The 26,659-nt window shown below is 42.1% G+C and overlaps 1 protein-coding gene and 1 long non-coding RNA gene across 6 annotated transcripts in view; one reads left to right on the plus strand and one right to left on the minus strand.

Annotated features, from left to right (window-relative positions):
* ATG9A (autophagy related 9A) overlaps positions 1–8,852 on the plus strand; it is a 110,812-nt gene extending 101,960 nt beyond the window's left edge. For all 5 annotated transcript variants that reach the window (XM_030210019.1, XM_030210016.1, XM_030210017.1 and 2 more), the window contains 3 exons: positions 3,923–4,142; positions 4,354–4,499; positions 7,121–8,852. In XM_030210019.1, coding sequence (XP_030065879.1) covers positions 3,923–4,142; positions 4,354–4,499; positions 7,121–7,126 — 372 coding nt within the window. In that variant the 3' untranslated portion in view covers positions 7,127–8,852. The remainder of the gene's footprint in view (positions 1–3,922; positions 4,143–4,353; positions 4,500–7,120) is intronic.
* Positions 8,853–18,748: 9,896 nt separating this feature from the next.
* LOC115473700 lies at positions 18,749–25,573 on the minus strand. Its single transcript, XR_003942733.1, has 3 exons — positions 25,408–25,573; positions 24,756–24,943; positions 18,749–18,880 (listed from the first exon to the last, which is right to left on the minus strand). It is a non-coding gene; the product is annotated as an uncharacterized LOC115473700 (long non-coding RNA).
* Positions 25,574–26,659: the final 1,086 nt, after the last annotated feature.

Raw genomic sequence — 26,659 nt, forward strand, 5'->3', positions numbered from 1 at the left:
AATGTGGGGTACAAATGTAATAAATAAATAAAGTGATATACAACTCAAGGGACAGGGGAAGACATCTTCAATAGCAAGTTAAATACTGTTAGCAATACTTTGATTATAACACATAGAGAGGGATTTTCGATATGATGTCTAAATCTGACTTTGGCCGTTAAAAATCCAATTGCAAACAAGGCCATTTTCAAACCAGAAAAACGTCCAACTTTTTGTTCGACAATGGCTATTTGCTAGACATTTTTATGCTCTATGCATCTATCTTTTATGAGCATTAAAAAAAAATTTCAAGGGAAAAACATACAAAAACAGGCCATTGGGATGTATGGGGTGGGGGGGGGGCAGTATTCTTGGTAGACTGGCCACACAGACATCCCAGCAGAGCAGTGGAGCACCCTAGGGGACACTGCAGTGAACTTCACATAAAAGGTCCCAGGTACATATCTCACCGTTACCCCCTTATATTGTATGGTGAGCCCTCCAAAAACCTACTATATTCAAATATGCACCACTACAATAGCCCTTATGGCTGCAGACGTCACCTATATGTGGGTACAGTAGGTTTTGGAGGGCTCACACTTTCCACCACAAGTGTACCAGTCAGAGTGGGATATGGGCCTGGGTCCCCTTCTCTACACTGCATTGCATTGACCACTAGGCTACTTCAGGGACCTGCTTTCTGCTTTAATAGGATTGGCCATAACACCTGAAGCTGTCATAGAGGCAGGTATGTACTGTTTCTTTCACATCTTTGGGGGGTGGGAGGGGGTCAGTGACTACTGTGGAAGAAACAGATTTATGTCTTAATCCCTTCGATGGATCAGTTAGTCATTTAGGTCACCTTTTGGTCACTTAGTCGTGATTGAAACAGGTCTACCCAAAATGTCTTGATTTTGGCCCTAGACATTTTCATTTTGTTCCATTGTTGTAGGATAAAGCTGGAGCTTTCCGGCATTAGGCGGATCTTGCCGCCATTTTAGTTCACCCAAAACAATAGCAAACGCTATTGAAAACAATAACTAATTATTATTAGAAATAAGGGACTGCCTTTATATGGTCCATCTGTAAAAAAGCCTAAAGCTGTTACAGTTGGATAGGCAGTGCCTAAAAAGGTGGAGGATAAAACATTTTTTAAACTTATTTGACAGCTTCCCATATTATGAAATAAAACTCAATCTCACTAAAACTGTTTAAAAAATTATTGTAGCTGGTAGAAAGAGCAGTAATAAACAGTGTATTTTGTTACACATTTATTCACTGTTCTATAGAATACAGTAATACATGGCCAGATTTCAGTGAGAATATCCTGTTTCCTGGTAGGTTCATCTTAACTGTTGTTGTAATCTTCCTTAGGAAGCCTGGTGTTATAAAAATGGAATATATTGAAATTAAATGGAAGTAAAATTAAACTTTCCTATGTTGTAATACTATTATTAGTATTATATATGGATTATTTTAACTATAAATATTTCTTAATATGTTTGATTGTTAAAATACTATCATGTTTTATCATTATCATGCTACCCAAAATCCTTCAGTTATCACTAATGTATACTTTTTCATGTATTTCTGATGTATTGTAAGCCACATTGAGCCTGCAAAGAGGTGGGAAACTGTGGGATACAAAGGCAACAAATAAATAAATAAATAAATACTGGGGTCAATTTTCAAAGCTTTGAGTGGGGAGACATGGGGAAGAAAATTAAGACTGCAGAGATGGTGAGAGGATGGACTTAGAAACTCTGCTTGACAGCGAGGATAAGATGGAGATAGGAAAAAAAGTTTGGTTGTGGGGAGGGAATAGGAACAAATTTTTGTCCCCGGGTCACTTTCTATTAGCTAATTAGAATCAGATGCTTACATAACTGGGTAAGAATTAAATTGTCGTACAGAATAAATCTGCACGATTGAACCCCAAAGAGTTTTATTATTATTATTATTTTATTGTTTGTTTACCACCCAACTATCAAACAAAAGCATTACTTTACATCTGGGTCTTATATTCTGCCAATACCTTGACAGTTCTAGGGGATCATATATTAAGAACTCAGACCATAGTGTCTAGGATGCATAATATAGATTCTACAAAATAAGAACACAAGTGTTGCCATACTGGGACAGACCAAAGGTCCATCAAGCCCAGCTTCTGTTTCGAGCAGTGGCCAATCCAGGTTACAAGTACCTGGCAAGATCCCAAAACAGTACAAACATTTTATGCTGCTTATCCTACAAATAAGCGGTGGATTTTTCCCAAGTGCATCTTAATAATGGCTTATGGACTTCTGTTTTAGGAAGATATCCAAACCATTTTTAAACCCCGCTAAGCTAACTGCTTTTACCACATTCTCTGGCAGTGAATTCCAGAGTTTAATTACACAGTCAGTGAAGAAATAGTTTCTCTGATTTGTTTTAAATTTACTACTTAATAACTTCATTACATGCCCCCTAGTCCTAGTATTTTTGGAAACAGTAAACAAGCGATTCACGTCCACCCATTCCATACCACTCATTATTTTATAGACCCCTATCATATCTCCCCTCAGCCATCTCTTCTCCAAGTTGAAGAGCCCTAGCCGCTTTAGCTTTTCCTCATAAGGAGGTCATCCCATCCCCTTTATCATTTTCGTCGCCTTTCTCTGTACCCAGGGCGAGTTAAGGTAGGCTTGGGGAGGTAGGGCAGAACTGGGCAGCCAGACCTTTATCCCCATTACCATGAAGATAAAGTAAGGGCGGTCCCCACTCCCACGGCAGTACTGTGTAACGCCTTACTCTTACTGCAGTAGTACCACATCATTTTTTTTTAAGTTTCCCATTACTGCGGTATTTCTGTGGTAACCATGTTATTACCGTGTCACTCTCTATTAGCTAATCAATTTTGCTGAGGAAATAGGAGCTCGGTATACTATTTCACATACAATGTGCATCACACACTGAGTAATACAATACAAATAAACATCAGTACAAAACAGATGTCAACGCAGTTCATCATAAATTAGAAGTCTTGTCCCAATAATGTATAATAAAACTAAGATCAATTGTATTTAAATTAGGCACTGTCTTTATCATAACCTACTCTGTAAGCCACATTGAGCCTGCAAAAAGGTGGGATAATGTGGGGTACAAATGCAATAAATAAATAAATAAGAGATTCCTTTACTAAGTTGCATTAGCTAATGCAGGGTTTTCAGCATGGTATAAGGAGCCTTTGTGTTAAAAATCCTGCATTTGCTTCCTTACTCAGTGAGATCTGGTCTGACATGGGTGGGTGGAAGTGTGGCAGCTGCTCATTGAGAGCCCCCTTTTTTAACTTGGACATGCCAAGTACCAGATCTAAATAACAACGTCCATCTTTTTAGAAATAGCCATCCCTTCCCCTTCTGAGATCAAAGTTGGGTATCCATATTTTGGCTCCTCTCTAGTCTTGTGCAAAACACACCCAGTCCACGCCCCCTTGCCATACAGATTAGCTACAGTTTTAGACACCTATATTCTGACTTTATAAAATCAGGATTTGGACGTCCATGCAATATGGACATTTAAATGCCAGTGTTCAGACATCCAAAAAAAGAACAGGACTTCTAAAAGCACAAACATATGTTACATAAGTATTTATTACATTTGTACCCCGTGCTTTCTCGCTCATCGCAGGCTCAATGCGGCTTACATAGTAACAAGAGAATACAATCAATATAACGTATATTTCATGAACCCAATATGAAACAACGCAAAGAGATGAGTCTTGAGACTTCCAAAAATCCTGTTTTACCTTACTGCTAAATTCATGGATTTAGTTATATCATAGGTTTTCCTGCCCTATTCCAATTTTGCATTTATGTGAGGCTACAGTACGTTTTCTCTCCCTCCCTGTTTCTAGAGTGGGGCTGTCTCTAAAGTCTGGTTCAATTTTCACCCCTCTCTGCAGGCACACCAGCGGCACACACAGATGGAGCCTGAGCGACATGTGTGGCACAGGGAGGGTAGCGATGAGAGTGTTGACAGTATACAGGAGGACACAGCTGCACTGAGCACACACATGTCCATGCCTCACTCTGCCAGCTATCCTCTTCCTATGGCACAGCCTCCCATAGAGGAGTCCTCTGCTTTGCAAAGCGGATTCCAGCACCAGTACGGGGGAATTACAGGTATTTTGACTCCATGCATCCTCTCTCTGTTGTACTTCCCTCTTTTCTTTTGGTTGTCACCATATCCTACTCTCTTATCACTGTAGTTGTCCCTGCAGTGTCAGGACTGGAGGTGCTGTGGGACTCTGAGACACAGAAGGACAAAGAGAACAACCACAGGGCTTCATGTTTCTTTCCCAACATTTCGTTCTCTTTGCTGTTCTTTCCCTAGATGCAGGCACAGTACACAGAACCCCAGGTTCTTTTTCCCATCAGCCAATGGGGAGCCGGGCTGAAGAAGGACAGTCCACAAGGAGACAGCCAGAGATTGTTACAGAGGAAGGTCCTGAGGATGGGCATCTGTCCCAAGGGCACAAGGTACAGGGGCAGCTCTCCCACTTCACTCCTCCGTTTCTCCCTTGTTTGCTTACCCTAGTCTTTTTTAATTTCCTTCTACTTCCTGTCCATAAAATTCAGATATGGGAAACTTCATTGACATGACAATTTTTACGTGTGTTGCCAAAGTACTTTTACCTAGATAAATTGGCCATGTTTTAAGCTGTGCTTCTCAGTCTGGCTAAATGTATACATCAACTTCCACAACATTCAGAGCTTGGGCAAGTCACTTGACCCTCCAATGCCTCTGGTACAAAACTTACCTGGTAAATTCTCTTGCGCTGCGAAATAACTACATTACCTAAATGTAACTCACCTAAAGGTCAGATTATGAAAGGTGAGTAATCAGATCCAAACTTCAAATCCATGTTGCAAGAACATACATAAGAACATAAGAGGAGCCATACTGGGTCAGACCAATGGTCAATCTAGCTCGGTATTGTGTTTTCCAAACAGTAGCCAAGCCAGGTCACAAGTACATGGAAGAAACCCAAATTGTGGCAACACTCCATAGCAGTTGCTTCCCATGTCTGTCTCAATAGCAAACTATGGACTTTTCCTACAGGAATTTGTCCAAACCGTTTTTAAACCCAGATACGCTAATCGCTATTACCACATCCTCAGGCAAAGAGTTCCAGAGCTGAACTACTCATTGAGTGAAAAAATATTTCCTCCCATTTGTTTTGAAAGTATTTCCATGTAACTTCCTACAGTATCCCCTCGTCTTTGTACTTTTGGAACTAGTAAAAAATCGATTTACTTCTACACGTTCAACACCACTCAGGATTTTGTAGACCTCAATCATATCTCCCCTCATCCGTCTCTTTTCCAAGCTGAAGAGCCTTCCTCTTTAGCCTTCCTTCATACAAGAGGAGTTCTTCCCCTTTATCATTTTGGTCGCTCTTCTTTGAACCTTTTCTAATTCCGTTATAACTGAACTCAATACTCAAGGTGTGGATTCACCATGGAGCAATACAAAGGCATTATAGTATTTTTGGTCTTATTCACCATCCCTTCCCTAATAGTTCCTAGCATTCCAAGGTGCATGTTTTAGGTCAGAGGATGAAAGCACCATATAGTTAATTTTCAAATCTAAATACACTATCTTACCTTTTTCTGCCCTTGTAGACTGTAGGGGGAAGTTCACTGCAAAAAATTCTTTTTTGAACATGCGTGGAAGTTCCTTTGCGACCATTGCCATGTAAAGCTCCTAAGTTTCTCCCTTTTGTCCACTCCTGTAACAATGTGCAAATTTTCTCTCTCTCTCTCTCTGCTGATTTTTCTTTATTTTTTTAATAGAATTTTTTTCAGTTCTAGTAATTTTTCAATAAACATAAGCATAGATTCACTAATTAGTATTAGATTATTGTTAGAGTGTTCTAATTTTCATCATGTTGCAAATCTTCCTTACATCTCTAAAATATGTGAAAAAGCAGTACTCTCCCAAATACTCAATTTTTGAAACTCTAGTAACTCCTTTCACCCATTTCAATCAAGCTTTGTAAAGGCCACAGCACAGAATCTGCTCTTTTTCAATGATCAATGATATTACTTGCCAACTTGATACTGGTTAGGAAGTCTTACTGATCCAGCTTGATCTCACCTCTACTTTTGACTTAATGAATCAAGAGTTATTTAGGGTCTTGATTGGTAAGTGTTTGAAGCACTTAGATAACGAAACTGTATGTTGTAAAAACCAATAAGTGGAACTGAAGAAAGAGGGAACCAAATCAAGCCATTAAAAAGACTAGTGATCGGTAAGTTTTCCAAGCACTTAGATAAAAGAACCAACGAAAGTGTGAGGAAAGTTGAGTACAATGAGAGCCCAACAAGAATATCGCTGTGTCAGCAATCACTAGTCTTTTTAAAGGCTTGATTTGGTTCCCTCTTTTTTCAGTTCCACTTATTGGTTTTTACAACATACAGACTCCTGAGGCAGGCGTTGTTCGCCGAAACACAGTGCCGTGTCGAGTCTCATTTACTATTAGAGAACCATCTTTTATCATTCGTCTCCTTGGTTTTTTGGAAGTGCCATGTTGATCACGCTACTTCTTGGTCTCTGGTATCTCTCCCACATCTTCCTCTGTGAAAACTGAAGCAAAGAATTAATTTAATCTCTCTGCTATGGCCTTTTCTTCCCTGAGTGCTCCTTTTACCCCTTTGACATGAATTCCAGAGCTTAACTATTTGTTGAGTACAAAAATATTTCCTCCTATATGTTTTAAAAGTATTTCCATGTAACTTCATTGAGTGAACAAGGTAGAAAATTGGAATAGCAGAAGCAGCTAGCAGTGTGGTTTGCCCAGTGTCGGCTTAACCTTTAAGCAGACTAGGCAGTTGTCTATAGCAGCAAGCAGCTGTAGTCAAAGCAATCAAGTTCTGACAACCCAACTAACAGAGAATTATGTGATTGCCTGTCCAGGATCTTTAAAAATTGCAGCTTGTAGCTTTGTCTTTTCACTGGGGAAGTTAGATAGATATATATTATACATCAAAGAAATTTTCTGACTCTGTTACCTGTGGGTTATGTGTGTGGGGTCAGGGAGGGGAGCAGTTATCAGCTGGAGGGGTGGCTCATGTTTTTATGTGTTCTTTTGCTGCAGATGTAGCAGTTGCTGGGAGACTGTTCCAGAACTTCAGCCATGGGTGGGATCAGGATCTTGTCATTTTTTCTTACAGGGTACTCAGCCCTTCTCTTCATTCTTCATGGATGTTGCATTTAAAAGTCAAAACAAGGAAAGTGCTGCCTGGACTAAGCTGTACAAGCTGGAATTCTGCTCTGACATCAGTGTCTGTGTACATGTGTGTATGTAGGAGGCTGTATGTCTACATGGGAGCCATGTGTATGTTCATGAAAGACATTAGGCAGGTAGGGTCATTGTGCACACACACAGCTCTGTGTATGCATGCAGGATTCTTTATACACGTAGGGTGTGTGTGTGTACTTGTAATTCAGGTTTGTGTGCATGCTTGCTATAATATTCTCCTTGGTATGCTTGTCTGTGTACCTGTGCATGTATGTTTGTGCTTATCTGATGTCTGATCTTTGTGAACAATGGATATGAGTGCTTGTGTGAGTGGAGGTATGCCTGCTTATGTCTACATTCTTGTTCCTCTGGCATGTCTGATTCTAGCTTGCTGGATGTGTATATGTGCATTAAATGTATCTGAGTGTCTCTATCAGCAAGCTGAACGTATCTATAAATGCAGTTATAGATATACATAGTTATACATGATGCATATGTATTTCCATATGAATATACAGGTCCCTACATGTGTTTATACACACACTATTGCAAATGGATGCTTTGTCGTGTATGTTTGTGTATGCAGGGTGTGAACATGTACCTAACATCATTTTCAGTGGATGTTGAAGGTGAAAAGGTCTTGTTGTTAGAGCCTGATGACTTCTCGTGGAAGAGAGGCTCAGTCAGTTTGTGGTGGGGTTGATTTCTCTATGAAATGTCAGGCCAGCTGTGTTTATGTGCACTGGAATGCTGATTGTAATGATAAGGATAATGAAAAGTGAGGTGGGCCAGCAGAGGAGAGAGAAGCGATGCAAAGTCTTCATACAGAGAGGCAGGGTGCTCAGTGGAAGATACACAGAGAAAGAGCTCAGAGGGACAGAACGGAGCATGAGGCAGAGCCCTCACTGAGAGACATGGAGAGCTGTGTCTGAGGAAAGGCCTTCAGAGAGAGAGAGCTGTGTGTGAGGCAGAGTCCTTACTGAGCGTGAGATAGAGCCTTCACTGAGAGACAGAGCTGTGTGAGACAGGGCCCTCACTGAGAGAGAGACAGAGCTGTGTGTGAAGCACAGCCCTCAGAAAGACAGGGTGTGTGCGAGACAGGACCCTCACTGAGACAAGGGAAGAGCTGTGTGTGAGGTAGAGCCCTTGGAAAGATACAGCTGAGTATGAGATAGAGCCCACAGTGAGACAGGGCCCTGACTGAGAGAGAAAGGGAGAGGCAGGACCCTCAGCCATAGATAGAAACATAGAACTATGTCTGACACAGGGTCCTAGATCTTCAGTGTATTGTAATTAAAGAATTGAAGCAAAGTAGCTAGTGAATGTGACAGAGGGAAAATCTGACAGAGTTTTTGTGTCTTTGAAGACTTTGTGACAGGGTTTTGTCTATTTGGGGAACTTGTGTGACAAGTTTTCCTCAGTCTGAGGATTCTCTGTGACAGGGTATTTTCTCTGTCTAGGAAGTCAGAGATCTCTCTCTCTCTCTCTCTGTCCAAGAGGCCTGTGACAAGGTTCTCTCTTTTTCTCGATCTCTCTTTCTCTGTCCAAGAGGCCTGTGACAGGGTTTTCTCTCTTTCTCTCTGTCCAAGAGGTCTGTGACAGGGTTCTCTCTCTCTCTCTCTGGAAAGTCTGTGACAGGGACTCTCTGTCTCTCTCTCTCTCTTTCTTTCTTTCTTTCTTTTTTCTTTCTTTGGGGTCCCTGCGAGAGAGCCTCTGTGGCAAAGCTCTCTCTATTTGGTCAGTTTCTATAGCAGGATTCCCTCTCTTTGTTCAAGCAGTCTCTGTGACAAGGTCTTCTCTGTCTGAGATGTTTGAAAGAGTTTCACCTCTCTATCTGTGAAGTTTGTTTGATAGGGTTTCCTTCATCGGTGGAGTCCCTTTGATAACGGTCTCTCCAGCTGTGATGTCTCAGTGACAGAGTTCCCACTGTCTGGGGAATCTCTGATAGGTCGAGTACCATATATCAGCTGATAGATGGGGTCTAATATCCCATCATACATTTGAAGCTTGAATCATGCAAGTTTGCTTGATAAATGTCAGACATATTGGGAGCCATCAAGGCATGCCAGTTCTAGAGTTTGTTTCTTTCCTTGTAGTTCCTGTTTCACAGGAAACCAGACTGTTTGGGGGTTTATAAGTCTGTGTATAGATTTGCTTATGGTTAATTATCCTTATGAATATTTTGTATGAAAAATATATTACATATTTTGTACCGCTACAAATAAAGAGGAAGGTCTCCTTGCTGTGACTCCCATGTGTTGAATTGGAAGATCCGTCTGTCCTGATCTATGTTGTGTATGCTGGAATAAATAATCCTCCCATAATCCTTGGGATGATCCTCTTATCCAAAAGGTGGGAATGGAGGAAAAGTCATTGATGGGACTTTAGTATTAACTGAAGTAATACTCAGATTGATGGCTAGTAAATTAAAAGTCCCATCAATGACTTTCCTTGACTGGAACCCAAAGGGGAAAAGAATGACATGGGACCTGCTACCTATAAACAGACAGAGCCTGTCTAGGTCCCTGGTCAGCAGCCACCTGAGCATCAAGTCATCTTCAGACAGTGGGGTCTGGTGTAATAGCTGAGGCAAAGAGGCATTGCAAGTCAAACTACTGGAATTCAAAAATACCAACTTAAGTACGTCAAGGAGGTGCTGGTAGGCTGAGAAAATGTAGGTGAAGTCGAGGAGACACGTGATAAATTAAAAGGGGCTAAATTGCCTTTCAAAAGTCTTCAACCTTTGTACATTTCATCTTCTGTCTGAAAAGTGCCTGATGAATTTTCAGTAAAATGTTTTGCAAATAACTGTAAACATCTAATCATAAACAGTTTCAAATTATTCCTGATTCAGTGGTGCTATATGTATAGCTAGCACTGCTGAATATGTAAGTATAAAGTACATATATATATATATATATATGAATATCGGACTATCAGGGACTCTACATATAGATATATCTATAGACCCCGAAAATTGGCAACATGCAGATGATTGTACATTTGGGCTCAGATGGCTCGTTAGATCTGATTTTCCCAGATCTGAGTCAAACGTATAATATATAGATAAATAGGTCAAATATCAGCGCATATATTTATTCATTTGTACCTATTTGTGGCCTCTTCCTCTGCATACGGAACTGTAATATAACTCCATGAAATGGATGCTAATCTTCACACGCCTATTGCACATGAAATGTTTACAAATGACATATACACAAGTAAATGCACATGTACATGTGTACATGCCATCTAAGCGCTATTCTGTGTCCGTGACGTTAACTACCCTGACAGGTCCTGCCGCTTACAAATAACTAAAAGGTGGAGGTAGGGTTCCAAGGCTTTTCCCTCCCAGAAACATCATACTCCATTGTGGATTTGGTTGGTTGTGAAGTACGTAAGATGGATATTTGGATTCATAGAGAGGCATTCAAAAAGGAATATGTTTGTATACTAAACATTTTTTCAGCCAATGGTACGTAAATGTTAGTGCCCGGGTTTATAGAAGCCTGCCAGTGTTGAAAAATAAACCTTGTTGCATGTGTATCACTTCAGAAAATGTATAAATGTGTTTGAATATTGGCCTACAGCTACAACTGCAGGTAGGGTAGGAATTTGTTTCACTGTCTACACTTAATCTACATCGCTGTGAAAGAAGTATTTAAAAAGTAATTAACAATAAGAAACCAAAGGTTGTAATTGCATAGGTCTTCCACCTCTTACTCAACATCTGATAGAAATCACTTTTTGCAAAATTAATGGTAGTCATTAGGATAAATGTGCACCAACTTAGAAACGTAGAATGATGCAATTTTCTTTCCATTCTTTATGTTCCAACAATTTTTATTGATGACAAAGCCAAGACACCAGCCAACAGAACAAATCGGCAAGCACACAAGTTACATACAGCACAAATGAGGCTGAAAGCTATCATCAATCTCACAAATCCGCCCTCCCCATTAACTACCCAAAAGGCACCTAAGGAATCCGAGAGCCTGGATTCTTACGACTCCAGAACTCCTCCACCAAATCAAAAGAAACCCACTCAAGCTATATAGCTAGCAGATTATGGTTACAAATTACTAAACAAAAAACTATGTCCTCAAGAAGATAAGCATATCAAAATAGGCTTCCCACACCTTCAAAAATGGACTTTCCTCTTAAAAGAACCCCTCGCTCTTTTGCCTCCCAAGTGGCCAACAAATGCACCTGATTCCACCAATGCCAATAGGACAACTTACGAAACAATAAAATACCTTTCTTGGAACTACTCCGAAATGCCCCGGCATGTCCAGAAGCAACTGTTCCACTGAACCAGTAATTTTCCACTTAAATATAACATCCAGAAAGCGCAGAATGGAAGATCGGCATGTTTGTATCCTCATACAGTCCCAAAACAAATGGAGAAACATACCATCAGCCATCCTGCGTTTAATACAAGTAGGCAAATTCATCCTTCTGGCTTTGAAGAGCTGGTATTATGTAAAATAAGACCTATATAAGATTCGAAACTGACACTCTTGCAAACAAGCCCAGGAAATCAGCCATGGGATACCTTAACAGCAGCCAGAAAGTCCACCCCATCCAAAGGAATACCAAGATCTCTAGCCCATTTATGCTTCATGTCCCCTAAATCTTTCCCCTGCACCACTCTTTGCAGGGCCTTATGCATGGTTGAAATGGCGACTCCGTGCACCGAGAGATTATAAAAAAAAAAATCTCTCAATTTGGCCCCAGTTCCATGGCACAGTGCTTCCCCTACCAGGGAGGCAACTTACTGCTGAACCTGACTGTAGGCAAATCTATGACCCCAGTGATCAACTAAATGGCCTGAAGATCCGCAAACAGTAGGATACTCCACTCTGTGGCCCAAACATGCTCCAAACAGACTATGTCTGCATTATTCATCCCAGGTCAAAATCCCCATTGCCCCAAATGGGAAAGTGATCCGTGATCCTAGGGTCCCCCCCTCCCCCCAACAATCCCACCATCACCCTCTTCAAACCTCACCGCATTGGTGAAAGCAACACATTTTGCCCGCAACTGCACAGGAATCCAAGTCACCAGAGCATACAGCAAATGCAAACAATCATAAGGCAAAAAATGCCTGCTCAGTTCCAGTGGTGTAAAATCATCTCTTCATACAATCCATCTCTCAAATGTCGTAAAAGGCATGCCCTATTATACCAAAGGAAATCCGAAGTCCCCAAGCCGCTTGCAGACCAATTACCTAACAAAAGTAAAAGTTTCATTTTAGGTTTCTTACCTGCCCAGCAGAACCGAGCAAACAACTGGTAGAGACTGGCCAAACCTTTCCTGATAGGGAGTGTCTACAGAAGTTATAACCATCAAGGAAAATATAACCATATGGATAAGGTGAACCCGCCCTAACAACAAAACTGGTAAGTCTCGCCAACTATCCAATTGCAATTGAGTGGACTCCAATATTGAGAAAACATTAAGATTATTAATTTAGATACATCCAAGGGAAGGTGAATACCTAAATTTATTTATTTACGGTTCATTTCTACCCCACATTTCCCCACAAATGCGGACCACAATGTGGCTTCCATGAATTACAAAAGTTAACGCCCACCCTCTCCCAAAACCCATGGAATCAAACACCATGAATTTGAACCCTGTCTCAAGAGAGGAAGAGAGAGAAAAAAAACTCACAAGGGGAACCAGAAACTTTTTACATTGCCCCAATACAAAATAGTAAGGTACTCAGTCCTCAGAACCATGCATCCCAGAACTCCAGCAACCTGCCAAAGAGACTTGTTCAGATCCAAAGGGATAATAGCCCAGTATGCCACCCTCGTGTAAACAAAAACACCCTCCCACTATCACAAAAACCATTGTCCAGTTGAGCAAAGGCAGGGTCGCACAGAGTCTACCGAGTCTCTTTAAAACAAAAAAAACGGGCTGCAGCGAGCTCAGAGATTCCTCCAGCCTCTGTTAAAAACCATCAGTATTGACCATGAATGCTAGATCCCCAGGGAATAGCCTAATATCATGGCCACAGCAATTGGGGTGCAAGCATGGAGAACCAAGTCCATAGGTCAGCAGAACAGAACACCCCGCACACTGTAGCCAGCAGCCGGCCTGCTACCACACCGAAGCTATAAACACCAAAGCAGGGTAACAAGATCCATGAACAGAGGGTCCTTTCCTGAACTCCACAAATGGAAACGTCAATCACTCACTGGCCAAACATGCAACCCACCCACAACAAGGACATACACTAGATATCATTACCCACAAATTCTCATCAGAACCAAATCTCACACTTATAAATACAAAATGGACAGCAACACCATGGTCCGATCACTACAGAGCAAACCTCTCCCTTCACTGGCGAACAAAAAAGGCACAACAAAAACAAGAACAACAACCTATACTACAAGAGGCAAATAGATCCACTAACATTCTGGCAGCAACTCTACATTGACGAATGGACAACACCTACAGACTCAACCCAGTTTCTCCAAGAATGGGATAACAGATGCAGAACAATACTAGACAACATAGCACCGCTTCAAACCAGAACCTCACATAGAAAAAACTGAATACCATGGTTTAACGAAGAACTGAAAGAACTAAAAACACAAGTCAGAAGACTAGAAAGAACTTGGGAACTTGGAACAAGAAAAAGACGAATCCACACTCAAAGACTGGAAACAACTACAAAGAAAATACAAATACACCATCAGACAAACTAAAAGAACATATTATAAAACCAAAATCGGACCAAACTACAAGGATACACACAAACTCTTCTTACTCGTAAACCAATTACTAAATACCACTCCGGTTACTTCTAATAATACAGACACTCCATCTACAACCAATCTCGCGAACTACTTAAGGAAAAAATTATAAAGCTCCGACTCATGATACCCATCAACATAACTGATTATACAAACCTCCTGGAATGTCTAGACCCTACACCTGGGGAATACCCAGCAGATCGATCATGGACCAACTTTGACACGCTCTCAGTCAACGACATCTCACAAGGGCTCGGAAGATACGCCAAGTCACAATGCAAATTAGACACTTGCCCTACTAGCCTAATTAGATCTGCCCCTAAACAATTCAAAACAGACCTCACGAAACACTTAAACTACAGACTTCAAATGGTCTCTTCCCACGGATAAGGAAACATCTTACTCACTCCTCTACCTAAAGATGCTAAGAAAAACACAATGGACCTAACCAATTATCGCCCAGTAGCATCTATTCCTCTTATAACCAAACTCATGGAGAGCATAGTGATGAAACAACTCACTGAATACCTAAATAAACACTCAATTCTGCACGAGTCTCAATCAGGATTTCGGTCGAATCACAGTACCGAAACTGTTCTAGTGTCTGCAATGAACTCATTCAAACAAGCAATTGCAACTGGCAACAACATACTCCTTCTACAATTCAACATGTCCAGTGCCTTCGACATGGTCAATCATGGAATACTATTACATATACTAGAATACTTTGGAGTAGGAGGTGCAGTTTCTCAAATGGTTCAGAGGATTCCTCACCTCAAGATCATACCAAGTTACAACGAATACGGACATATCAGCCCCATGGATACCTGAATGTGGAGTCCCCCAAGGATCCCCCCTTTCACCAATCCTCTTCAACTTAATGATGATACCTTTAGCCAAATTACTAGCCAATCAAAACCTCAACCCTTAGATATACGCAGATGATGTCACGATTTACATCCCATTTAAACATGACCTAAGTGAAATCACCAACGAGATCAACCAAAGCCTCCAAATCATGCACTCCTGGGCGGATGCATTCCAGCTAAAACTAAATGCAGAAAAAAACACAATGTCTTGTACTCACCTCACAACATAACACAAACAACTTCACCACCATAACCACACCATACTGTTCTCTTCCCGTCTCACAAAATCTGAAAATTCTCGGAGTTACCATTGATCGAAACCTCACACTTGATACCCACGTGAAGAATACGAAGAAAAAGATGTTCCACTCCATGTGGAAACTCAAAAGAATAAAACCTTTCTTCCCGAGATACATCATCCGCACCCTGGAACAGTCAATGGTACTAAGTCATCTGGACTACTGCAATGCACTCCATGCTGGCTGCAAAGAACAAACTATCAAAAAACTCCAAACAGCCCAGAATACCGCCGCCAGACTCATATTTGGAAAAAACTAAATATGAAAGGGCTAAACCCCTAAGAGAGAAACTTCACTGGCTCCCAATTAAGGAATGCATCGTGTTCAAGATCTGCACGATGGTACACAAAATCATCCACACAGATGCCCCAACCTACATGCTAAACCTTGTGGACCTGCCTCCCAGGAATGCCAAAAGATCATCCCGCAAATTTCTCAATCTGCACTTCCCCAGCTGTAAAGGACTAAAATACGAATGATACATGCAACGACCTTCTCTTACACGAGCACGCAGTTGTGGAATGCATTACCCAATGCCTTGAAAAATATTGATGAAATAACTAACTTTCATAAATCCCTGAAAACATATCTCTTCAACAAGGCCTACAAAGAGAACCCATAACCTACTAAACCACCTCGCCAACCCACCCCAATCATGAAAGTTTACCTTCTGCACTTATCCGCCTAACTCTTTTCCTTCTCCTTGACTAAACCTGTTATATTATTAATTGTATCTGATATCCTGGAATGACAATGCCATAACAGGACTCTGTAAGCCACATTGAGCCTGCAAATAGGTGGGAAAATGTGGGATACAAATACAATAAATAATAATAATAACTCCTGCTGCACTGGAGACTCCCAATGCTCTTTCCAGTCCATCCATGAAAGTCCGCACTGCCTCTGAGCTATCAAAAGATGAGTCCATCCTTGGTAAGACACCCATAGGCAGTCCGGATAAAGCAAGGCAAATTGAATGCGCAATTCAAATAAGAATAAATAGGTGTAAAGGAACGCCATTTGGCTGCATCTCCCACAGAATGCACTTTAAAGACTTGGCTGTTTAACAAACTGAGTATTCTCTCCCTTGTATATTGAAATGGTTGTTGATAACTGAATAAAAATATTTAACCATAAAGTTGTCGATAGTACCTGGAAATTGGAGGGTGGCCAATGTGACATTGATTTTTAAAAAGGGTTTCGGGGGTGATCCAGGAAATTACAGACCGGTAAGCCTGAAGTCAGTGCTGTTTAAATAGGGGAAACTATTAAACAATACAATTAAGGAACACATAAATAAACATGGTTTAATGGGACAGAGTCAGCAGGGTAGGGTTAAATGACCATTTCTATCAATGATGGAGGACTTGGGAAAAATCCATTGCATATTCTAGGATAAGCAACATAAAATCTGTTTTACTATTCTGGGATCTTGCCAGGTACTTGTGACCTGGATTGGCCACTGTTGGAAACAGGATACTGGTCTTGATGGACCTTTGGTCTGTTCCATTATGGCAATACTTATGTACTTAATAGTAGAGTACTATAAATAACTAAAGGATTGGAAAATTCAAAAGCTAAACAGGTGTGTCACCACTCTTAACTTTGGGATCCAAATACAGGATCTAAATTAAATTATAACCAACGAACCTCAAACCACCTCATGGACACCCATTGCTACTAAAGCTTGGTTTGCCATTCAAATGAGGAGATACGGATTTGGAGTGTCCCAGTAGAAATATTTAGAGTGTTTTCTTAATAGTAGAGTGCCATAGGGATCTGTACTGGGGCCAGTGCTTTTTAACATGTTTATAAATGATCTGGAAATTGGAACAAGGTGATTAAATTGCAGATGACACAAAAACTATTCAAGGTTGTTAAATCATATGTGGACTGTGAAAAGTTGCAGGAAGACTTTAGGAAATTGGAAGACTGGGCATCCAAATGGCAGTTGAAATTTAATGTGGACAAATGCAAAGTGATGCATATTGGGAAGAATAATCCGAACCAGGGACATGAACATGATGCTAGGGTTCTCCTTGGGGTCAGCATCCAAGAAAAAGATCTAGGTGTCATTGTAGACAATATGCTAAAATCTTTTGCCCAGTGTGTTCCAGCAGCCAAAAAAGCAAACAGGATGTTAGGAATTATTAGAAAAAGGAAGGTTAAATAAGACTGAGAATACTATAATACCTCTGTATTGCTCCATGGTGCAACCTCATTTCAAGTATTGTGTTCATTTCTGGTCGCTGTATCTCAAAAAAGATACAGCGGAATTAGAAAAGGTCCAAAGAAGAGCGAACAAAATTATAAAGGGGATGGAACTCCTCGAGGAAAGGCTAAAGAGGTTAGGGCTCTTCATCTTAGAAAAGAGATGGATGAGGGGAGATATGATTCAGGTCTACAATATCCTGAGTGATGTAGAGCGAGTAGAAATGAATCGATGTTTTACTTTTTCAAAAAGTACAAACACTAGGGGAACTCAATGAAGTTACATGGAAATACTTTAAAAACAAATTGGAGGAAATATTTTTTCACTCAATGAATAGTTAAGCTCTGGAACTCTTTGCCAGAGGATGAAGTAACAGTGGTTAGCATATCCTGGGTTTAAAAAAGGTTTGGACAAGCTCCTGGGGAAAAAAAGTCCATAGTCTCTATTGAGATAGACATGGGAAGCAACTGCTTGCCCTGGGATTTGTAGTATGGTAGTGTTGCACAGATTTGGGTTTCTGCAGGTTCTTGTTACCTGCCTTGGCCACTATTTGGAAAACAGGATACTGGGTTAGATGGACCATTGGTCTGACCCAGTATGGCTACTCTTATGTTCTTATGTACCAACATATTTTAGTTGATTTTGAGCTTTTCAAACCTAAGCCCTAATGTATGGAGTTCTTCCAGGTGCTCTTTTATGTCCATTGCTTTATAATCTCTATGGGAGACCTGTAATTTGATATTGCAATAGATCATGGGATTCATATCCATACCCTTTGCAGATGATATTAAGCTATATCTTTCTTGGGGGTCTACTCGTGGAGTTCAGTTGAAGAAGTCATTGACTTGTCTGACTGCAATTATGAATTGGATGGTGTTGAATAAACTTCAATTGAATTCATCCAAAACTGCTTTTTTTGTCGCCGCCACACACTGAGCAAAAGATTCATTTTGCTGTCAAATTTTTAGGCATGATATATAGAATCTAGCCCTGATAGAATAAGGAGCTTTCTGTGTATATTTGAACTTTAAGTGTGTCTTGTGGATTGAGAGCAGACAATTACATTGTAAAATAAACATTAATCATTTTGGAGTTATCTAGAATCACTAATGTTATATCGAACAGAGTCAGATATGCTTTTCTGTGTGTTTATTCATTTTCTGCACAAATTGAGGTACGGCAGCTATGGCAGGCTGGAAACTCGCTGTCAATGCTTTTTATATCCATGGCATTGGGCTGAAGAAACCTGTGGAGTCTTCATCAAAACTGATCTGTGACAGTTGTGTCTTCTGAATCTTTCCTTTTTATATCTTTTTGCACAAAGCTGGAAGCTCTAACAGGTACTTGGTCTTGTAAAGAATGTCCGGGTTCATTTTTTGCTACACTTCGCCCCAGTGTGGCATTTTCACTTCTGCTGCTGCTCTCCACCGGTTTTCAGGGATGTTTTGTCCTCCAAACCACAGTTCCTAAAAAATCCAAAGAATAGGTACAGAAAGATTACATTTCAGCATCACAGCATAAGGCTGGAAAAATGCAGTTTTCCTTGGAGAAGGTTAGAATCTTTGGAGACTTTGATATTACTACTACTTAGCATTTCTATAGCGCTACAAGGGTTACACAGCGCTGTACAAGTTAAAACATGGGGAAGGACAGTCCCTGCTCAAGAGCGCTTACAATCTAAAGGTAATAAGCTATGTAGTCAGTTTAGGTATGAATGGGGAAGGTGGTTAGGCGTCAAAAGCAAGGGAGAAGAATGGGCTTTGAGTACGGACTTGAAGATGGGCAGGGAGGGCGCATGGCGTATGGGCTCGGGGAGTCTGTTTCCAGGCATAAGGTGATGCGAGGCAGAAGGGCGGAGTCTGGAGTTAGCGGTGGTGGAGAAGGGTACAGATAGAAGTGATTTGTCCCTGAGAGCGGAGGTTACAGGTGGGGACATAGGGGGAGAGGAGGGAAGAGAGGTAATGGGGGGCTGCAGATTGAGTGCATTTGAAGGTCAGGAGAAGCTTGAACTGTATACGGTAGCGGATCGGGAGCCAGTGAAGCGACTTGAGGAGAGGGGTGATATGAGAGTATCGGTTCCACGCGGTAGAGTAAGACGTGCGGCGGAATTTGGACAGATTGAAGGGGGGATAGTGGCTAAGCGGGAGACCAGCGAGGAGAAGGTTTGCAATAGTCAAGACGAGAGGTAACGAGTGAGTGGACGAGGGGTTTCGGGTGGTCTGTACAGAGAGGAACGGGAGGATTTTGCTAATATTATAGAGGAAGAAGCCGACAGGTCTTAGCTGTCGCTGGATATGGGCAGAGAAGGAGAGGGAGGAGTCGAAAATGATTACCGAGATTGCGGGCTGACGAGACGGGGGAGGATGAGGGCGTTGTCAACAGAGATGGAGAGTGGGGGAAGAGGAGAGGAGGGTTTGGGTGGAAAGACAAGGAGCTCAGTCTTTGCCATGTTCAGTTTCAGATGCCGGTTGGACATCCAGGCGGCGATATCTGAGAGGCAGGCCGAAACTTTGGCCTGGGTTTCGACTGTGATGTTGGGAGTGGAGAGGTAGAGCTGGGTGTCATAGGTATAGAGATGGTACTGGAAACCATGTGATGAGATCAGCGAGCCCAGGGAAGAGGTGTATATCGAGAAAAGAAGCGGTCCAAGGACAGATCCTTGAGGAACCCCAACAGAGAGTGGGATGGGGGTGGAGGAAGAGCCATTAGAAAATACTCTGAAGGTGCGTTGGGAAAGATACGAGGAGAACCAGGAGAGGACGGAGCCCTGGAACCCAAATGAGGACAGTGTGTCAAGAAGTAAATTATGATTGGATGGGCCGAGAGCATGCTAAGACAGACTTTTCGTCCTAGGAGGTGGATCCCGATATGGCAGGTGCTCAACAGGACACAGTTGATCTGAGGGGGAGGGTATGTGAGGGGGTTTATAGAACACTGCCCCTCCCACAAGAATAGTCCCTCAGGTAGCCTGAGCCACCTTAAGAACACTAGTCCCACCCTGTGAAGAAGTGAGCAGCGAAGGCTGGAGTCAGAACCAGGAAGTATAAAGGACAGGTCTAGTCTGAGGTTAAGGAGGTCCAGGGAAGGTAAAATCAAAGCCCCAGCATACGCCACAACAACTTACGTTTAATGATTGTGACCTGACTGAGGTAACCACTTTTGTTTCTTGTTTGAGACTTGCAAGCCTTACTCTGAGGTCTGGCTGGAGCCAAACCCTACAACTCAGAGAAGAACCGAGAAAGTCTTACAGGCTGTTTGGGGCGTGGCAGCCAGAGGCCTGCTTAAGACTGTGCTTTTTTTTTTTTTTTAACTAAAGAGGTGTTTTACTTTATGTTCCTGGCCCTGTGACATAACAGACTTCAGAATTCAATTAAATAAGCATGTTTTCATTTATATCCCTTTGTCCGGCTGTGTTATTTCACAGACCTACCCTCAACCCTCACTTGGGGCAGGAGCATAGCCAGACACCCAGTTTTGGGTGGGCCTGGGCCCCACATGGGTGGGCAGAAGAACTCTGCCCTGTCCGACAAATAATTTGGTCTTTCCCTCTCTCGCCTGCATACCATATGATCTCTCAAATATCCCCCCTCCCCCACATACCTTTAAGTATCAGATTTTCACCGGCAGCGAGCAGCAACTAATACACACTGCTCACGTTGGCCCCACAGCCTTCAGTCTGATGCAACTTCCTGTTTCCACATAGGCGGGAATACATCAGAGTGAAGGCTGTGGAGCCGGTACGAATAGTGTGTATCAGTCGCTGCTGGCTGCAGGCGAAGATCTGCTATTTACAAGGTATGCAGGAGGTACAATTGTTGGGAGTTTTTGGCTGGTGGGGCTTGGGGATCCCTGCCAGCCATATCATAGGTGTGCTGGTACTGGGTGGGCTTGAATCAAAAGTGGGTGGGCCTGGGCCCACCCGGGCCCACCCTTGGCTACGCCACTGACTCGGGGTATCACACACCCTTAATGTATGGGATCATCTCTGGGAAAAGGTGACTGAAGTTTCCAGAAACAAAAAATTTGATTATAATGAATTCTGTTAGAGCAAACGATTTGTAATACAACAGTCCAAACTCCCATCCTTTTATATGAAAAATACTAAAAAGTTACAGAAGTTCAAACATGTAACTTTTTACAGACTTCTTATGGACCCATTGCATGAAAAATCATCTATTCAGAACATTTTGGATCTGAGACATTAGTCACCTTATCCAAGAGATGGTCACATATAATAACTTGTTCAATGAAAGCTTGTGGAAGGCTGCTTTATTTATTTATTAGTTACATTTGTATCCCACATTTTCCCACCTATTTGTAGGCTCAATGTGGCTTACATAGTTCCGGAGCAGTACTTGCGGACTCCGGTGTAGATAAATACAAGGTGATGTGGTTAAGTAGTACGATACAGTTAATGTGAGTAACCACATTGGGATCGTGCAACGGAAGGTTTGTGTCCAATCTGTACCGTGATTTAGTTATGTTGTGTTGCAGAGATTGGGCATTTATGTTGGATCGGTGGGGTATGCCTTTTTGAACAGGTGAGTTTTTAGGTTTTTCCGAAAGTTTAGGTGGTCATTCATATTTTTCAAGGCTTTTGGTAATGTGTTCCACAGTTGTGTGCTAATGTAGGAAAAACTGGACACATATGTTGATTTGTATTTGAGTCCTTTACATCTTGGGAAGTGAAGATTTAGGTATGTTCTTGCTGCTTCAGATGTGTTTCTTGTTGGTAGGTCGATCATGTATCCCGGAGCTAGACCGTGTATTATTTTATGAAACAGTGAGCAGATTCGTTCTTTGATTGGAAGCCAGTGTAGTTTTTCATAGAGGGGTTTCGCACTATCAAATCGTGTTTTACCAAAGATAAGCCTAGCTGCCGTGTTCTGAGCAGTCTGCAGTTTCTTTAGGATTTGTTCTTTGCATCCTGCGTATATTCCGTTGCAGTAGTCAGCGTGGCTTGGTACCATTGATTATATCATCTTGCGAAATATTCCCCTCGGGAAGAATTGTTTCACACGTTTGAGTTTCCACATTGTGTGCAACATTTTCTTTATTGTGGTTGTGGCTTAGCTCTCTAGTGTTAAGTTGTGGTCAATGGTAATGCCGAGAATTTTCAGGCTGTCTGAGATGGAGAGGGAATAGTCTGGGGTATTAATAGTTGTGGGGTGGGCAGCGCTGTGTTGGGATGAGAGAATGAGACAGTGTGATTTTTCTTTAATGAGTTCTAGTTTGAATGCCATTGCCCAGGAGTCCATGATGTTCAAGCTGATCTTGATCTCGTTGGTGATTTCTGATGGTTTAGATTTGAAAGGTATGTATATTGTGATGTCGTCTGCATATAGAAAAGGGTTAAGGCCTTGGTTGGATAAGGACTTGGCTAGTGGGGTCATCATTAGGTTGAAGAGGATGGGTGAGAGGGATGATTCTTGTGGTACTCCGCAATCTGCTTTCCACGGTGATGAGTTGTTTGAGTTTGACTTTACTCGATATGTTCTTGTAGTTAGGAAGCTCTTGATCCAGTTAAGTATGTTGCCTCCAATCCCGAGCTTATATAGTAATCTTATTAGTATATTATGGTCTACCATATCGAATGCACTAGACATGTCGAATTGGAGGAGGAGGATGTTTTTGCCTATTGCTATTTCCTGTTTGAATTTGGCTAGGAGAGAGACTAGTACTGTTTCTGTACTGTAGAGGGGTCAGAAGCCAGACTGCGATTCGTGGAGTATAGAGACTTTGTCTATGTATTCTGTAAGTTGTTTGGCTACCATGCTTTCCATCAGTTTTGTTGTCAGCGGGATGGATGCTACTGGGTGGTAGTTAGTAATTTCGTTTGTCTTTTTCTTGGTGTCGTTAGGAATTGGTGTGAGTAAGATACTGCTTTTTTCCTTAGGGAAGAGTCCTTGTTGTAGCATGTAATTTAGATGGGATGTGAGGTCTACTATGAAATGGTCTGGGGCTGATTTCATTAGATAGTTGGGACAGGTGTTGAGTTTACAATGGGTGGTGGAGAACTTGCTGACCGCCTGGGCAACTGCATCGACAGTGAGGTTGGTGAAGTTTAACCAAGTTTGGTCAGCCGGGTATTCTCCTGGCTTTGGGTCCAGCTCATTAAGAAAGCTTTCCAGGTCGGTGTTATTCTGAGATAGTGTGCTGCGTAGATTGATAATTTTTTCTTTGAAGTGCTTAGCAAGTTCGTCCGCAGATGGAACCACCACAGGACAGGGCAGCCTGATCTCTGAGAAGTCACATTGACTAGCAGAGCAGCTGTTCCAAAGCAGAGAATGATTCCCTCTAGGCAAGCAATCTCCACTGTATCAGGGTGGGACTCCATCCAGACATTATCACCAGAAGAGAATCAAGACCAGTGTGCAGGTACGAGAGTGACCCCTAGTGGTGACACCCCATCTGGTATTACATTTAGGTCGCTGCCACCCCCCACCCACTGGTACACACATTTAGGATGTCTCCCATCTGATATGTACATTTAGGTTACCATAAAGGATGAAATTACATGGATGTAAAATATTCAGGGTGAAAATAATGAGCATCTGAAGCAGGGGCATAGCCAGACAGTAGATTTTGGGTGGGCCTAGGCAAGAAGTGGGTGGGCACCAAGTGTTCTCCACCGCACCAAAAAAATATCTCAGCTGGTGGAAAAATGCTTCTCTCCACCTTGGCAGTTTGCAGCAGACATGCGCTGAAAACTGAGCATGCGTAGGTGCCACTATCGTGGAGAGCAGCATTTTCGTTACCATCAGGGGGAAGTCTTCAGCTGGCAGAGATTGGGATCCCCACCAGCTACCGCTAAATGTATACTACTGTTGGGTGGGCCTGAGCCCTATGTGGGTGGGCCCCGGCCCACCCCAGCCCACCTGTGGCTATGCCACTGATCTGAAGAAGGCCTAACACAGGTACTACAGTAGCTATAGTGTGATATCAAGTGAAATCTTTTTTTTTTATCTTTTAATACTCTCTTCTCAGTATCCTGAAATTTGACCTTCATGAGCCTCTCCCATTTTCAATTAGTTTATGGCAGGGATTAACACCTATTTGAAGCTTGAAGGGTAATATGTAGCAGAGTTTTTCTTTTATCACACTATCACTAAATTCATGGTTTCTCTCTTTCTCTTTTTTACCTGCAGTCTAAACCTTCCCTTTCTTATTCCGGAGTCTCACAACTGTTGGCTTTTTTGCAGGCTCATTTCTCCTCCCTCCTATCACCCTGTGTCACACACCTGTTATCTGACCTTTCCCTCTTTGTTTCTGCTCTGCGCCTACATGTTGTTCTAGCTTCCCTTATAAGAAGCAGTGTGAATTCCAGTCGTTTGCACTCACCGCACTTAACTCTATCCACTGTTCCTCCAGCTTATTCCCGTGCTCCTCTGCCAAAGCAAAAGCCTTTGCAGAAATACAAGGCCAATTTCTGGCTTCTTAGTCAGCATGAGTACAAAACTTTTCAGGTGGAACAGGCGAGTAAAAAATACAGGTGTCGTTGTGCATCTTGATTTAAATTCCGTCAGGTACTAAGGAGAGAAGAATTATAGAAATTAGAGGTGGGAAAAGCCAGGTGTAAATACGGGACAAGGTGCATGGGGAGGGCCACAGGCTGGGTGAATGGGAGACACCAGATGGTGGGACTGGGATGGAGGAGAAAGGCACCATAACACTTGACATGAAGAGACAGTCCCTGCTCGACAGAGCTTACAATCTAATTAGGACAGACAAAACGGACAAACAGGCATAAGGGAATATTAAAGTGAGGGATGATAAAATAAGGGTTCTGAACAAGTGAATAAGGGTTAGGAGTTAAAAGCAGCATCAAAACTCAGCGCAGAGACTGTTGGCATTAGAGATGGACTATTAAGGGAACTGTTATGCAGTTGCAGCAAAATTCCCAATTCAGATATGCTGAGAAGAACAGCAGTGAGACTCAGACCAGCGCTGAGTTCTCTCAACTGGTAAAAAAATATTTACTCTATGTAGAAACCTTGAGTGTGTGGCCAAAGATTTCTCTCGGTTCTCACTTCCATCTACCATGGCTTTCCTTAGCATTAGGACATGCATTCCAAAAACTTGGCAAATCCATAGAGTGCAAAGAAGGAGGCGTTGGTCTGTGGTACCAGCTTCTTGGCTCTTTTAAACATGGGCTGAAAGAGATCCCAGTCTTCCAGCCTAGCAAACCTATGAACAGAGGAGGAACAGAGTCTGAATAGTCAGGAATATGCTACACCGTGATTCAATCCCTCCCTCCCTCTCACCGCACCACTCCCCCTTGCAATCTGTGCATTTTAGAGCATCTAGGCTTTCTGAAATCACCATTTACATGTGAATGTAATCTGCATGTGTAATGATATGATTCTGGAAAGGGAAGGGCAGGGCAAATCTCATGTCAAGTTTTTTTCATAGTCCTATGAATCCAAATGAACCTTTATGTAATACAAGTAAAATAGAAAATTCTCAGAGGAGATAGCATAAAAATAGACTGACAAAATGCAAAACAGGGTGGCTACAGAAGCAGAAAGGGTTCTGCTCTAAATGTGGATTTAAGCCCAGCCCAGTTTTTATAGGTAAAAAAAAAAAGTTAATTTGTGAGCCAGAAATATATACTAGAGTAAGTAGTCTCTAGTCCTGACAGAAGAGACCTGTCGTTTCTTCTTTACAACATCCGTAAATCCGCCCCTTTCTTTCCGAGCACTCTACCAAAACCCTCATCCACACCCTTGTCACCATCTCGTTTAGACTACTGCAATCTGCTTTTTGCTGGCCTCCCACTTAGTCACCTCTCCCCTCTCCAGTCTGGTTCAGAACTCTGCTGCCCGGTCTCATCTTCCTACCAGGGTCGCGTTTACTCATACTACCCCTCTCCTCAAGACCCTTCACTGCTCCCTATCCATTGTTCGCATCCTGTTCAAACGTTCTACTAACCTAAAATGTACTCACTTCTGCTGCTCCCCAGTATCTCTCCACACTCGTCCTTCCCTACACCCCTTCCCGTGCACTCCGCTCCATGGTAAAATCCTCTTATCTGTTCCCTTCTCCACTACTGCCAACTCCAGACTTCGCTCCTTCTGTCTCGCTGCCACCCTACGCCTTCCTATAAACTTCCTGAGCCCCTACGTCTTGCCCCATCCTTGGCCACCTTTAAATCTAGACTGAAAGCCCACCCTCTTTAACATTGCTTTTGACTCGTAACCACTTGTAACACCCTCGCCTCCACCTACCCTCCTCTCTTCCTTCCC

The sequence above is a fragment of the Microcaecilia unicolor genome, chromosome 7, assembly GCF_901765095.1.
Source record: "Microcaecilia unicolor chromosome 7, aMicUni1.1, whole genome shotgun sequence".
Lineage (NCBI taxonomy): Eukaryota > Metazoa > Chordata > Amphibia > Gymnophiona > Siphonopidae > Microcaecilia > Microcaecilia unicolor.